This window comes from Sturnus vulgaris, chromosome Z, assembly GCF_052056855.1.
Source record: "Sturnus vulgaris isolate bStuVul1 chromosome Z, bStuVul1.hap1, whole genome shotgun sequence".
In the NCBI taxonomy this organism is placed as follows: domain Eukaryota; kingdom Metazoa; phylum Chordata; class Aves; order Passeriformes; family Sturnidae; genus Sturnus; species Sturnus vulgaris.
The window spans coordinates 18,778,479-18,793,689 of record NC_142283.1 but is presented as its reverse complement, the minus strand read 5'-3'; the positions used below and the strand labels follow the sequence as shown (position 1 = coordinate 18,793,689).

Sequence of the window (15,211 nt, the reverse complement as noted above, 5' to 3'; positions counted from 1 at the left end):
TCCGGTGACCTCTTCCTTTCCACTTGTGGAATTTTTTTACTATTTAACCGCGATGCTGCCTGGAGTCCCCGCAGTGTGGCACCAGCCTGAAAGCCTCGCGGTTGCTCTCGTCCCCAGGCAGATGCAGCAGGAGCGAACACAGGCAAACCCCGCCTTACCGCTGAACACCCCCCGCGGCCTGCCTGCGCCTCCACACGCACCACACCGACCCTCCCGGGGCGCGGGCACGGCCGGCGGGGCACGGGAGGAGGGGAGGGCCCGGGCAGTGTGAGGGGAGGGCACGGGAAGGGAGGAGGGCCCAGGCAGTGTGAGGGGAGGGCCCGGGAAGGGAGGAGGGCCCGGGCAGTGTGAGGGGAGGGCACGGGAAGGGAGGAGGGCCCGGGAAGAGTGAGGGGAGGCGCGGGCGCCGTCGCGCTGTGCAAGCGTCACGAGAAGGGGGCGGAGGCGGCGTGGCCGCGCTGCGGGAAGGGCGAGCGGGGCAGACGGAGCCGGGGCTCCGCGCCCTCGGGCAGGTGGGTGGCGGGCAGGACTGCAGGGGCCCGAGCCAAGCCGGCCGGGCTGAGGCGGAGCATCGCCGCCGGGTCGGGAAGAGCCCGGGAGGCCATCCGTCCATTGTGGGCGGGCGGGAAGAGGCGAGCGGGAGAGTCCATTCCCGAACCGTGTGGGGGGAGGCGGGCAGCGGCGGGAGTGGGTCAGGCTGTCCATGGCTCTTGGAGAAACCCGTGCCGGCTGGTATCATTGCGTTTAATTAATACTGTCATTCAGTTATTAAATCACCGCAGTGTTGCTGCTCAGGGACCCACAGGTCCAGGGCGTAGCAATGACCTGGTCTCCTGTGAAGTGTGACTGACTTCTGTTTCACGTTTCCTGCAGGATTCAGCGTTCTCATCCCTCGGCTCCCGCCTGGCTGAGCCAGAGCCCTTCGCGCTGCACTTTACAGCCTGGCACCTTGATGGAAACAGATGTTGATGGTGGTCCGAGGTGACGTATGACCGAGGAGCAGGCCTCCTTTTTTGTTTTGCCACAGCTGCAGCCAACTCCGGCTCGCCTTGTATCTGGGATTTAAATTGCCTTTCCTCAGACAATCAGTTTTTCTTGAGTTAGAGCCTAAACTGGGTTCTTCCAAGGCTTCAACTTTTAAGGACTACAAAGGTTTGATGTGATTCTTAAGTGTAGTCTGAGATACCTTATCAGGAAGAAGTTCAGTTGGGAAGATAAGTGTGTGACTAATTACATATATTATTTTTACTAGAATAGAAATTGCGAGAACTTACTACTACTTCTACTAATAGAAATCACTAGAATCTGAAAAAAAAGGGTCGATCACAACCCGTGATATTTCAAGCCAAAAGTTCCGTCAGAACAATACAAATTGTGTAATACATTTTAAGCAATACACATGCTGTGTTCAGCTTGTGCTTTCTAACAGTTGCCATATTTATTTATTTTGCCCGATTGAATTCCAAGCTCTTCTTTTACAGGAGTATGATTATCTTATACTGTGCTTGTTTTGCAGATATTTGTGGGGGTTAAAAGACTTGAACTGCAGCTGAATAAAACAAGGGCTGAAAATTGAAGGATGGCAGCAAATCCTTCAGGACAAGGTAGGTTTTAATCTAAGTATTAAAGGAAAAAGATTATGCAAAATATCAGTGAAGTCACCGTAACTGTAAGCTTATTTTTTGGAAAGATGAAGAAAGAAAAGAGGTGGGGCTGAAAGCAGCGGAATGGCAGCAATTCTTCTGGGACAAGGTATACACGCATTTAATGGTTGAAAAAGACCACTGATGGCTGGGAAGCTCGGAATTACTTAGTATAATGTTGTGCTCAGGGTTAGGAATAATGCCCGTTATCATGCCTGAGGTACAGTGATCATTTCCTGAAACTTATTTCAGCCAGAAGTCAAATACATTCTATGTCACATTGGGAACAGCAAGACCCAGACGGGAGTATCAGTGACAGGACTAGGAGAAAAAGCCAGTTAAAACCATAATGGTAACTGTGATGAAATGTTCCTTTATACCAAGATGCATCTCAATTGCATCCTTAAAATAATAAAAGTGTTAGTAATGGTCCATCTATCCACATGCTTTAGAGGGGGCTGAGGTCTGGCGGTGTCACCCAGTAAATTTGAAGAAGGATCTTAAATCACCCTCTGGAGGTGTTTTCTGGAAACCATAGGGGTACTAAGACTTTTCTTACATGGAAGAGCTGGGGAAAAAGTGTCTCGAGAATAGCTCTTCCCTTACTTGGTTATGAGAAATGAAGTCTGGGTTCAGTTTCCCAGCAAGTGGAGACTTTTTGCAGATCTGTTTGTGTCCTTACCTCAAGCAGTCCTGCAAACCTGGATGTTGCTGGACAATACTTCAGGTGGTATCATAAGACTCATGAGGGTCCAAACCACAGATTTTACTTGCAACTTGATGAAAAGGAGGTAGTTTCTGGAATGCTTGTTGAGATTTTGTGAGGTGTTGAGAGAGGAGTACTGCAGATTGCAGACCTTTCTGCTTGCAAATTTTAACTCTGAGAAGGTTTTTGGTGTGTCGTGGTAAATCTTGCTTTTATTCTGTGAATACCAAATCAGCATCATTGAAAGGAATAGAATGTTGTCATAGAGACTTAAAAGTTTTCTTAAATATATTGGTTTACTGAGAGATGGGTTTTTAGTGCCAGAATAGCTTTGCTTCCCTCCTGACTCCAGAGTCTTATAATGTAATATAGCCTTGGAATCTTTTATATTTGAGATATCCTTTACAGACTCATTAATAAAACTGTATAGTTATCATATGAAAATTATTTGCATTAAGGAAACAAGAAACACTATCAAGTTTAATTACCAACTAAGCCTATAAATAGTACAACTAGGAAAACTAGAGAGGAACAGGTGAATATAAACAACAGTTCAGGGCTTCTATCTTGAGTAGATGCAATCTAGTAGTGAAAAGGACTATGAGAAACACTGCATATTTAGGTTACCTCAACGCATATGTATTAGTACTGTTCAATATCTGTTCAGTATCCATTCTCTTCACTTGGACAGAAGGAATAGAAGTTTACTGAAATGCTTACCAGAAGGGTTATGAATGGTAGGACTCACTCAGGCAGAACTGTAAGGATGAATTAAACATTAGCCTTCTACACAGGTAGATTGTGATGGGAATTTTTTGTACCAAATTACTGTGTTTGCCTTGATTGGTGTGAGGTATTTTCTTAGGAGAAAATTTGAGCTTTCCATTGATTACAAACTTGGACTATAGAAGTTAAGATTTTGTGGACCAGACTTTTATTCACTGGCCTCTTAGAAAAGCACTCTTGGTGGTGAGCTACATATGAGTGCAGAAAAACCAAGAAGAATTGAATGAAAAGCCTTTCTTCAGTTCATTAGTATGACACGAAACTGATGGCACAAGACTGGCTGCAGCATTTAGAAGATCTTCCTACATGCTGTGGATTGTCCACCAGATGTGGACATTGACCAGAGTGATATACTTGGAGGGGTAGAAATCAGCTTCTGAATTGCAGCAAATACTTCCAGGTGCTCAGGAGCACACTGGTCCTACTGCAATATTTCACAGTACTTAGGCAACGTGCATTCTTCAAACTGTACTCGTGTAATGCTTTTGCTTGTGTGCAGCAAGGCAAGAGCATATATTACGTGTAACTGAATTAACCACTCTGTGAGTGAGTCCTAGAGGAAGCCCTCCAACATGAGAGAAACTGCTCAGGACGGAATTCTCCTTTTGGTCCCCAAAGGTAGAAAAAATAGAGATCCTACTTTGGACAGGGCTGAAGCTTCAGAAAACAAGAGTTCTGATATATTGGAAGAACTTTGCAGCCATAAAGCTGTCAATTACTTACATTCAGCTATATATGCAACTGTTTTCTGGAGGCACAGACAAAACACTGTGTTCTTAAGTAGTTCAACTTGATTTACCAAATAACCAGTACACCTTTTGTTTTCTTGTCACACAAAGTAAATGAAAACATGTCCAGATGTAAGTTGTTACTGAGAGTATCGGCATGCAGCAGACTATTAGATGATGTTTTGAGATGTCAGTCATCATAAGCAGAAGAGGACATCAAATAGAATTGCTCCATTTTTTCCCAAGTGATGTGTGTTTAATAAGGTCTTTAGAGTCTGCTTTTTAAGAGAGTGCTGCCTCACTTCATGAATGCTGCCATTTATAGGAACCTGCATTTCAGTAAAGAAATTGCTTTAAATCCTTTCTGAATTGAGCAGACAAAATGCAGTGCCTTTCAGTGTTCAGAGCTTGGAGCTGACAGTGCTTTGAGAACATTTTCTGAATAAAAGTATATCTTGGACACAAAGTCATGGAGGGCTCTTTAGTGCCATTACACATCTATGGACAAATGATAAATAGTGCATCTTGGAAAAAACTTAAATGTGCAGTGAATTTGAAGCAATAAATGAAGGAAAGATCAAGGAAACAGATCAAGGGAAAAATAATCAATGAAAAGAAAAAAAATAAAAATAGATAAAGGTAATTTATCTAAAAGCTGTTGCTTCCCATGCAGTTAGTTAGAACAGCTAACTGACATAGGTAATGCTTAGACAGGGTGGTAGATAAGATACTGGGATTAGGTTAAAGAGAGAGGCTTGCTGTGAGCTCTTAAAGCTGCCAGCATCACTCAGCAAAGTTACAGATTTCTCTGGCTTTCTGCCTTTCATGTGCAGAAAACAGGTGCAAGTAATCTTTCCAGTCTTGCACAGATACAATGCTTGATGTCAGAAATAGAGGTGTCAGAAAGATTTAAATTTTTTATGTCCTGAACCTTCTACATTAGAGAGTAATCTGAGGATCTAGGTGCTCAGTTTGACATCTGACACTGCCATTAATCTATTTAGCTGCCTTGAACAGGTCATTTTGTGTCAAGACTCATGTCAGAAAAGCAGAGAAAAATATTAATAAACTACAATATGCAAAGTGTTTGAACTCAAAATATTAGTGCAACTCAGCCCAGTGAAGGAAAGTCTGAATTTAAAGGTCTGTTAGGAAGAAGTGTGTTTGAAAATCTGCATTTGATTTCACAGATGAGAATCTGGTCTATACTAAGGATGGCTTTTGATTTTTGCATGTCCAGATTTTTAGTACAAGATAGCAGGACAGACAAATCTGCAGAAGAAAAATTACTGTTATTTATAATTGAAACAGGAAACTTCTTTCTGTAGGAGTTTCTAGTTAGTCTTTATGAAAGCATTTTGGGTTCCTCAACAGTGAAGAATCTAAATGAAAGTCTTGCTTATATATTGCCAGATATGGTTAATTGCTTTCTAGGGATGCCAGAATTTCTCCCTAAAATGGATTTCTAATGTTCCACCCCGTCCATTGTTAACCTTAAAATGAACAGGCTTTCTTTTGTATGTTGAAGAAGTTTACCTGCAGGAACATCATGTTGCTCAGCTAAAGTGTGTGTTGAACAGGCTTTTTTCTCCTTACCAATAACAAATTCTCTTAAACAACTGACATTTTCAGCACAGCAGTTGCTGATGATCTGAACTCTAGTGCAATATACTACTTTTGAAAAACCCAGCCAACAAACGATCAAACAAAAAACACACTACAAAGCTCTTAGAAGAGGTATAAGAAAAGAAAAAATACTTGGGTTTATTTTGAATACTTGTAGAGTTTCTTCTACCAGATACTGTAACAAGGTTCAAAATAGAAGACAGAATCTTCTACAGTTTCTCATCACAGTTTAAAAACAGCATTTAAAATGTCTTAGGCTTTCCCGAATCATACCATCTGCTTCATATAAATTTAAGCATGTTTAATCTTAATTTTTTTAGATCACAATCTTATATTAAAATGTGGTCTCTTTTTTCTTTCCTTAATCATCGTATCTTCTGAATACCAAGCATGCATTTAAATTTATGCAGTTCAGGATAAGCAAGCAGTATTAGAAGGGTGCTGAGTAATATGTCAAGGTTTCTGGATTAAAATTGCATAGAATGGGTATACAAATGTGGTTGTTTCAGATCAGACCCTCTAGGAGGTGATTCAGTCATCCTATTCCCGCATTGTTTCTAGAATTTACAAGGAAATAAAATCTGGGCTGGCTGCAGCTCATAAATGTTAAATCCTAGCTTGTTGGCAAGATTTGTCAGCCTTTGTATGTTAGCTGTGTTTTAAGGTTTCCAAATCACTGCAAGTGCTAGGTCTTAAAACAAAAACAGTGTACAATACGTGAAGAGCAGAGAAATATTAAAGGCTTGAATAAATACTCATATCAAACAGAGTTTAAATGAAGCTATTGTCACATAGGAAGGAGAAATTCGTGGACAGAAAAATACCACTTAAGTAAATCTTACTGAAAATCTTATTAACAAATGTTGAAATTATTATGGGTGATCTTATGTAAAACCATGGTACAATATAATGTCATCAAAAGACTGTTCCATTCAAGAACTCTTGAGACAATGAAGTTTATGGGTGTGTATGTTAGGGATAGTAGAAGAAAAAGGTAAGTGTTGGATAACAAGGCAGTACAGATGCAAATTGTTATTTAGAGTTGAAGATTTCTCTCTGGTAATTGTCTCCTTCATTAAGGTGAAAGGAATACTGGACTATGTAATTAAGCATCAGCACAAGGTCTGTCAAAGACAATGAACTTTGAGTGCAGCTACTGAAAATAAATCATTTTACCTTGACATGCTAATCATGTCCTTAAGAGTTAAGGCCTTCCTAACAGTTTGTGGGCTACCATGTTTTATTGCTGTCACTAAGACAGTTCTCAGGGCAGGGGCACAGCACGCAACACTTTCCAGTGGGAATCTTGGACTTTTTGTGTGGAGAAAATAAAGGAGAACTTGACTTTTTTTTAATTATATTGTCATAGTTTGCTATGTATAGAACAGCAGTAAATCAGAGATTCAAAAAGTGTGTATTTCTGACATGAGAAGTGTCCTTGGTAGCATAGAGGCATGTAAGAGCCAGCTCCGAAGCTGTTGTCCTCAGCTGTGCTGTTTGGGCATACTGGGAAACAGCAGGGGCTTGTGCATCTGGTTTGTTTGAGGGCTGCAGTGAGATCCTTTATTATATGAATCCTGTGTAAGTGAAGGAGTTTCGCCGTGTTTGCATTTAGAAGTCAATTTTGAAAAATTTTGAAAAATACATAGATAGCAGCTATTTTGGGCATTTTTAAAAATCTCTCAAGTCATCCTACTTCCTGACCCCTTCTGTAGCATTCAAGGTCTCTTTGGAAGAATGATGAAAGCAAATGGAGGCCACATTCTTGTATTGTGTACAGACAGTTTAATAGTTTAATTTTGCTTCTCTATTCCAGCGTTTGATCATACCCAGAATAAGGGTAGTGTGTGTAGGACACAGTATATTTAAACTTCTTTTCATAGATTGAGTGAAAGATGTTTGTGTAAACACATGCGCAAGCTTAGTGATTTGTTCATTCTTACCTGTTATATATATAATACTTGTGTTACAGTTTGAGTTCACTGACATGAGAAATTAAGCTCCATGTGTATATTACTCCATTGTTATTGTTGAGTTGAACATTCAGTGACTACTTTTTAAATTTAGCATCTGGTAAGTCTACTTCTTTTTTTTGGAAGGCACTTATTTGATCGTAAACCTTGATTTTAGCTCCAGAACTGGCTTGGGAAGGGATAGGATCTAACTTGAGTGAAAAGCCACTATTTTAAAATGTATTAATATGCATGATAGCTCATGGAAGCTATTGCATGCTAAAAAACGAAGTCTATTTTTTGAATCTATTTTTTTTAGTCTTTTCAAATGGGTACAAAGCTTTGAAGATCAGTTTATTGATCTTAGAGTAATTTTGTACAGGGACTTCTGATTCCACTGAGTTAGAGTTGGGCCTCAGAAGTTAAATAAATATCTCTAATACTTTTCTGTCATTCTCACCAGGTTTCCAGAATAAAAATAGGGTTGCAATCCTGGCAGAACTAGACAAGGAGAAGAGAAAGTTACTTATGCAAAACCAGTCTTCCACAAATCACCCTGGAGCCAGGTATTTTATGTTCTTAGACCTGTTTGGACATCACTGACTACATCAAGGAAAAAAGCCAAACAGCTAGTGAGCTGTAAACTTAAATAAATACTTAACAGAAGTGTTTTCTGACCATCCTTAATAACAAGGCAGAGGGACATTGCTCTTTAGGAACATACTAGTATTTAAAATGGTTTATTATAGCTGAATTTTGGCTTATATCATTTCCATTTGAGAATGAGAGAAGCAGATATGCTTACTCAAGTGTATTAACGTCTACCATAATGAAAAATCAGGAAGCAGACACTGAGAAAACATTTCATTATTAAGCTGAAATCCTCTGGGGAATGAAAGTAGCAGACCATTAGATTCAGGATTCTGTGTGCTTAGAGAAGAGCAATTAGAGCAGGCGTGAGTTATTCTTGAAACTCCCTATGTGCAAGACAAAGCCAGTTTATGTTACAGCAGATAATCCTGTAAAAGATGCTGTGTTGTAGGGATGATTCTACAAGTGTATAAAGTGTAATAAAGTCTATAAAAGTCTATAAAGTGTAATAATCTAATCTGAACTGAAGGGCTGTTACTGGGATTTCTTCCATACAAGACAAGGAGATCAGATTTTTGTCATAAATCAGTAACTAGAAAATCACACAATAATTTATGTAGAGAAATTGATATCCTTAAACTTTGGGCTTAGCATGAAGTAAGTGTAGTGCCACATTCTAGACCCAGTGTAACTCGTAACACCTGTGCAAGAGTCAAATACTCTGACTACAGTCTGAGTGCTGCCCATGTATTTTACTGAATAGATGCTTCGGCAGTTTAAATTCTTTCATAATGTCAAAAAACATGCAGAATACTTGAAATTGCCTGATGCAGACTTCTGAGTGAGGTAAGAAGTTATTAATGATAATTGTATGTGGTTATTATTTGAGCAAAATTGTTGGAAAGAAAATCAGAATATCATGCTGTTATGTACAACTCCTGACTCCTGGCAGCAGTGTTTCTGTGCTTCATTATAAGTCTGATAGAGCTTCGGGAATGCTTGTTTACTCTCTTTTTTCTTTAAGGAAGTATAACACTGTATTCTAGTGAGCAGAATTAGAATTTCCTAGTTTTGAAGGTGGACATGGGTGGCACCTACAATGTATCAGTCAGACTCTCTGCTTTGTCATGGTGGGCTGATGTGTGATTTTTAAGAAGCTGACCGTTTTTTGATGTTGTGCCAAAGGTCTTGGACCACAAAGTTGTCAGAATTGAGACCATAGAAATTGTGCAAACTTCACCAAAAGAGCTTGATGTACCTGAAGCATAACAGTGGCAGGGACAGCATAAGGGTGAATGAGTTGATTTCCGGCCTTGGCATGTGAAAATCCTGTATCCAAGAACAAGACCTCTTTTGAAAAAGGTCAGCTTATGGCGGAGCCTTAAGCTTATCTACAGAAATCATATTGAAAAGTTAGAGGGTACAGCTCAAATGCAAATTAACGATCTTCAAAATCATTGAAAATACTGTGTTTTAAATAAACTGAGTAGTACTCTTCTTCAGCAGTAGCAGTGAAACCATTTTAGCACAAGCAAAAATTTTTCTGAATTGTTTAGCTTTTGTTATGCATTTAGGCATAGATTTGGTTTGCATATCTTTTCATGAGCATCATGGCTGCTTTTCAAAAACTGATTTACTACATCAGTTGTTGACATTGAAACTGCTGGTAAAACTTAGTTGATGAATTTTCTTGGAATACTTGTCATTGGTACTTCTGTCTCTGTGATTGGTAAAAGCAGGGTTTGCAGAAGCAGTCTCCAGTGACAGTTTCAGAGGTAGTTGAGAATTGTCTTTCGATACAGTTCTAATGGCAACCCTGGTCTGATTTCCATGTTACTTATATAGAGTTGGGGGTGCTTTTTATGTCTTCTTTTTCGTTTAAGAAGGCAGACAAGTCCTAAGGTATAAAACATCTTAAAGAAAAAGCATAAATTTTAATTTGAAACCTTATGCTGCACTGAGATAGATAAGCTAAATCAGTTTTAGGTACTGCAAGTTGTTACCAAGGGATCATTTTTTCAGTTAACATCAATAGGAAGCTCCTTTATCATGGGTAGTGAACTGCTTCCCCCTCCATCAAAGACCTGTTCCTATACTGAACTCTGCAAAGCTCTTGTTAGTGCTTCTGTTTATCACAGTTGTTTAGAGCAGTCACTTGGCGACTGAGTAGTGGTGAAAGACAGTGCAAGGAATCTCTAAAGCAGTTTTGTGCTAACACTGCACCCCAGTGGTTTCATTGACTTCAGTGGGACTCAACCCATGGGCAAAATCCACAGTAGACTTCAAGTTTAGTTTTGCAGGAATTGTTTATGATAGCTCAAATGATACAGCTGTGGTCACTCCATCTGCCCTTTTTTCTCTTATATTTACAAATAGTAATTCCAAACAGTAACTGACAATTTTCAAGCCATGAGTGAAATGAGAGCTCGGGAAGTAATGGTATCCATGGCTAGAATGGCAAGAACACATGTTTTGGCTGTGGTCTGTGTCATACCATCTTGTTCTTTCTTGCAGCATTGCACTTACAAGATCACCTCTGAATAAGGATTTTCGTGATCATGCTGAGCAACAGCACATTGCAGCACAACAGAAGGCTGCACTGCAGGTGAGCTGATACAGTCCGAGTTCAGCCTGGCTCTGTTTTAGATGTACATCCCTTCAGAGAGCAGCCCTGCTCCTACAGATATTGAAAAGCACTTTTTAGAGATTAGGTATCTCACATTTCTGTATTTGTCATAAGTGAACTCTCCTTTGTTATGACGAAACATGTTCTTGGGCATGGAGAGCTCCACCCAGCCCCTCGTTGTGTTTCTGTTGAACTCCCTCCGGTTTGTATCTCAGAGTGAGCTCAGATAGCTCCCCTTGGCCTGCTGGCCCTGCTGTTGCTGCAGCACCTCACTGTGCCAGTTGGCCTTGATCACTCCAAGGGAATACTGCAGGCTCAGGACAAATTTGAGATCCAGCAGGGCTCTTTCCCAATCATGGAGGGAGGGAATATGCAGAACATCTAATTGCTGGAATCCAGCCTTTGAACTGGGAAAGGGTATGTAGGATTTCACAAAGGTGTTCCAGAGCCATACAGCAGCTGTCTCCCTCAGGTGAGCAAGTGTGTATCCACATCACATGAGCAGAATCCTGGTGTCCTATGTTTGGGAATGTGTCTAGTGGCACTCCATGTAGCAGCTGTCATAAAACAAGACTTGCAGGCTGGTCATGGAAGGGAGTGGAAGTGAAAACATGGGGTCTAGGCAAAGAAGGGCAATCAGGCACAATTAATTTGTCCCACCTCCATGGGGTTCGCTGAAAAGAGCAGTAGAGAATGTCCAAGTTAATTGTTTTGATGGGCCCTATTCTGATGTGGCTGATCTAAAATGCTGGGTTTGAATTTGACTACCAGAATTAAGGAGCAGACTGAGAAATTAGTAATAAATGCTGCAGAAGCCATGAAGTCTTAAATCATGCCAGCGCTGCAGGGAGTTATACTTTAACAAATGCTTTTCTCTTTCCAGCACGCACATGCACACTCCTCAGGATACTTCATAACTCAAGACTCTGCATTTGGAAATCTTATTCTTCCTGTCTTACCTCGACTTGAGGCAGAATGAGGAATGCTGTTTGTCTCAGAAATTCAGGATAGGATTTTTGTTCATACCAGGAGCTGTCTGACCTTTTAATTACTTATGTATCTTAAAACCTACTTTTTCTGGGTTTTTACAAATGCCATTCAGGAGCGAGAGCTCTAGTAATGGAGAAAATTTGTGTTGAAAATTTTTTATCCCATATTTCTGTTCCTCTGTCGGGTCAAAGTCAAATGCAAGGCTTTTCTTGGAGTTTGAAGTGCACAGGGTTTGCTCTTCCCTGTTTCAGTGCTTCCTTTAAATAAATGTCCAAACCAGAGTCACCAAGAGATGCACAATCTGTCTGCATTTGTGTTTCTTTTTGTTATGTACAGGTATGATTTTTGTAATGATTAATGCAAATTATTTCTGTCCATCAGAACAGACACGAATTTGTCAAATGCGTCAGCCAGTCTTCCTCCCCCACCCTCTCCTATGCAGGAACATTTCTGGTGTACTGTTTGCCATTGTAGTATCATCTGGTCTCAAGTCTTGGTTAGTGTGCTTGCCTCTTACCTTGTTTTGTGAAATGCGAAAAATGAATTAAAGTGGGGAAAAAAGCAAATGTTTAACAGTCTTTTTACAGACTAAAATAAAAAGTCAAAAGTCCTTTGGACATTTCAGATGGAAAGTGCTGTCTGCAAAGACAATTCCATTTAAAAGGTCAAATTTTTCTAGTCATGTCTTTTTCAATACTCATTGTGTTTTATTTTTGTTCACTTTTTTCCCTGGTGTTTTTGTCTATGGTAAATAGTTCCAGCTTCCTGCTGAAAGAAGATCTATTGAGCTTAAGGTAAATTATTTTGGAACTGTGATTGTGCTACCAGGATAAAATAACTTAGAGTGAAAAATAGTCCTTACATAGACTTTCTTATATCTCCACAGCTTTACTTATACAGTTATGCTACTATATTGATTGCTTTGCTTATGGAAGCAAGTTTTAGAAACAGAAAAGAACAGGAAAACTTACGTAAGAACAATAAATCAGAAAGCATCTGTTAAACTGCTGTCCATTTGAAGCACCTCTGTCCTTTGTCCTTAGCTGTCCCATGAAGTTTCCAGCGTTGTAGTTGGCATTTCCTTAGGGACATCTAGGGTATTCTGTTTCTATATGCAGGAGATTGCCTGGACCCAATAAGCACTACTGAGCTATCTGTTTGTATTTCACTGTTAGTATTTTCAGTAATCATGAATACAGACCAATTACCAAGAGATGGTGCAGGTATGAGGAAAATACCACTGCTTTCAGGTACCTCAGCTGAGTATAGGCATTTGCAGAAACTGGAGCATACGGAAACATTTTCAGGAAGGAGAATCTTCTGGACCCAGCCTAATAGAGCTTAAAGATGTGCAATTTTAACAAGAACTATTCATACCATATGCTTTTTTTCTGGATTCTGATGTGATGAGTCACAGGAATGATGATAGTTTTTGTGGGCAGTGGAGAAAGAAGTCACTTCTATTTTCAGTGGTTGGCTCTGTATAGCTTTTTAGTTACCAAGAGTGCATATGAAATTACCATATGAAATTGTCCTGACTGTTCAATATTCTGCAGTGTGAGCTGCATATCTTAGATGCTTTGAAGAAAAAGATGTGCAAATCTCAGTGTGAAAGAGGCAGCTGTGAATCTGTCCAACCTGGAAACACAAAGGCAAAGGTCTTAAAAGAAGATGCAGCAGAAAGCATGGATTTTATATTTGAGTTGAATTTAACATTAAAGGAGCTCTGTGCTAAAAATTTGAACCACAGAACCTGTCACTATGGTTATATAGACTGCAAATAATCTAGGCAATGCAACAGTAACATCCTTCTCCTTTGGAAAGATGCAGTTGCTCCACTGGAGGGAGTTAACGGTTGTTGGCTGTGTTGTTTTCACCTTGGATATTGAAAGATCTGCTTTTGGAAATTCAGGACCTGAGCTCAAGAATGAAGGTATTCGAATGGGAAGGGGGTGGAAAGAACACAGCTGTTGTGATATTTTAAAGTTATAATGTCTCAAACTTTTCGTGGCAATTGCAAGGGTGATATATGTAGATAGGATTAATTGTCAAATACACAAATTACATATATGGAAGCACCTATTTTAGAAATTACAGACTTGAGCAATTACTGTCAGACACATCAGTTTGTCTTGCCACTCATTCTTTCCTACTATTAATCAGTAGTGGACACATTATCCATATATTTCAGCGAAGTATTCAGTAACTTCAGTGAAACCTTTTCTCCTCTTGGCATTGCCTGTTCAAATTCAAATCATTACTAGTTAGAATACATGTGAACCAGGAACTGTCTGGATGTCTTGCTTCTGGCAGTAACCACTAAGCTGATCATATAAAAACTGAAGGCTTATAATATAGTGCTGACCTCTGTACCTCAACACACATGACTCAAGTAATTTTATTTCATTTGCTACAATAGAAATTGGCCTTTTCACTCGCCTCAGGTTGGTGTAGAGTATGTCAGAGCTGAATGGTGGGTTGGAAGCAGCTCATAGACTTTCTGGGCTAATGCGCCGTGAGATCAGATTTTCTAAGTGATGGCAGAGTTTTAATCTCTCAAGAACACGTGAGGTAAAAGGATCAAAGATGTACTGAAGCAGTAACAGAACCGAACCACAGCTTGTTTCTTAGCTCTGTCATCTTCCACTAGACAGGTTTTTTTCTTTACATCTTTGTTTTCCAAAAACACCCACCGTTTCCCCACCACTGTAGGCTCTGGAAAATGCTCTGGTTTAACACAAGAAGCTTGGCCTGTAAAACCTCGTGTGATTTCCTGTGCTTTTACTCTCCCTTTTTCCATAGTATTTTCATTCTGTTGGGCTCCTAGAAGCACTGGTATGAAACTGATCAATAGTACTTGATGTTGTATTGGACTTTATATCAGAACACAAAATACTCCATGGAAAGAAATTACATCCCCTGGTGTGGCTTGCCTAGATCTTCCTAATTGCTTTGATGTGCTCAATCAGTTAAAATTGATAAATGCTGCTTTTGCATTCATGTACTTTCAGCAGTGGACAAGCCAGCTGTAATTTTCTAGTCCTGTGGACACAGCTGGTAGCACTGGGTAGCAACGATCCTTGTCTGAGGTACACACTTTGGGTGGCTCTAGGCTTTTATTAAGTCACCTTTGTAACTTAAAGGCCAGAGGTCACTTACCATCTTGCTGCATAGCAGTTAGCACTCCACCCCAAGCCTTGAAGAAATGCATGAAGACGCCAGGCATTTCTCAGCCTCTTTAGAGAATGGGAAAGTGTCAATTACCAACCAGTTTACAGGAAAGTGAGCTTGAACTGATGGATGGAAATGAGGACAAGGGCATCTTAAGAGTGCACAGCTTTTTATGGCTTCTTTTGCAGAATCTGCAGTGTTGTAGGGGCAGAGCCCAAGGGCTGAAGAAGGGAACAGTGTGGTATGCAGTCACAGACATGAGCAGAGAGTGACTATCTCAGTGCATCCTCTTCAGCATTATGTTAGCTAATCCATTCAAAATGAGGAGAACGGCTGAGAAAGCAACTGGATGATTCCTGTTGGTCAAATTTATAGCAGTGACAATTCCTCCG

At 40.2% G+C, this 15,211-nt stretch overlaps 1 protein-coding gene across 2 annotated transcripts; it reads left to right on the top strand.

The window, feature by feature from the left end:
- The first annotated feature begins 322 nt into the window (after positions 1-322).
- INIP (INTS3 and NABP interacting protein) lies at positions 323-12,214 on the top strand. Of its 2 annotated transcripts, none has more exons than XM_014889224.2 (6): positions 323-512; positions 874-981; positions 1,517-1,604; positions 7,905-8,007; positions 10,547-10,637; positions 11,542-12,214. In XM_014889224.2, exons 3-6 carry the CDS (start codon positions 1,580-1,582, stop codon positions 11,635-11,637), a joined length of 315 nt encoding a protein of 104 aa, XP_014744710.1. In that variant the 5' UTR covers positions 323-512; positions 874-981; positions 1,517-1,579; the 3' UTR covers positions 11,638-12,214. The 2 variants fall into 2 exon arrangements, with proteins under 2 accessions (XP_014744710.1, XP_088012785.1); XM_088156659.1 differs by lacking the exon at positions 323-512 and adding an exon at positions 691-732.
- The last annotated feature ends 2,997 nt before the right edge of the window (positions 12,215-15,211 follow it).

Bases quoted from the DNA above. Each gene is read 5' to 3' on its own strand.
- INIP (XM_014889224.2), top strand. From the start codon at position 1,580: ATGGCAGCAAATCCTTCAGGACAAG. The intron at 1,605-7,904 runs GTAGGTTTTAAT...CATTCTCACCAG, and splicing joins AGCAAATCCTTCAGGACAAG to GTTTCCAGAATAAAAATAGG. The intron at 8,008-10,546 runs GTATTTTATGTT...TCTTTCTTGCAG, and splicing joins ACAAATCACCCTGGAGCCAG to CATTGCACTTACAAGATCAC.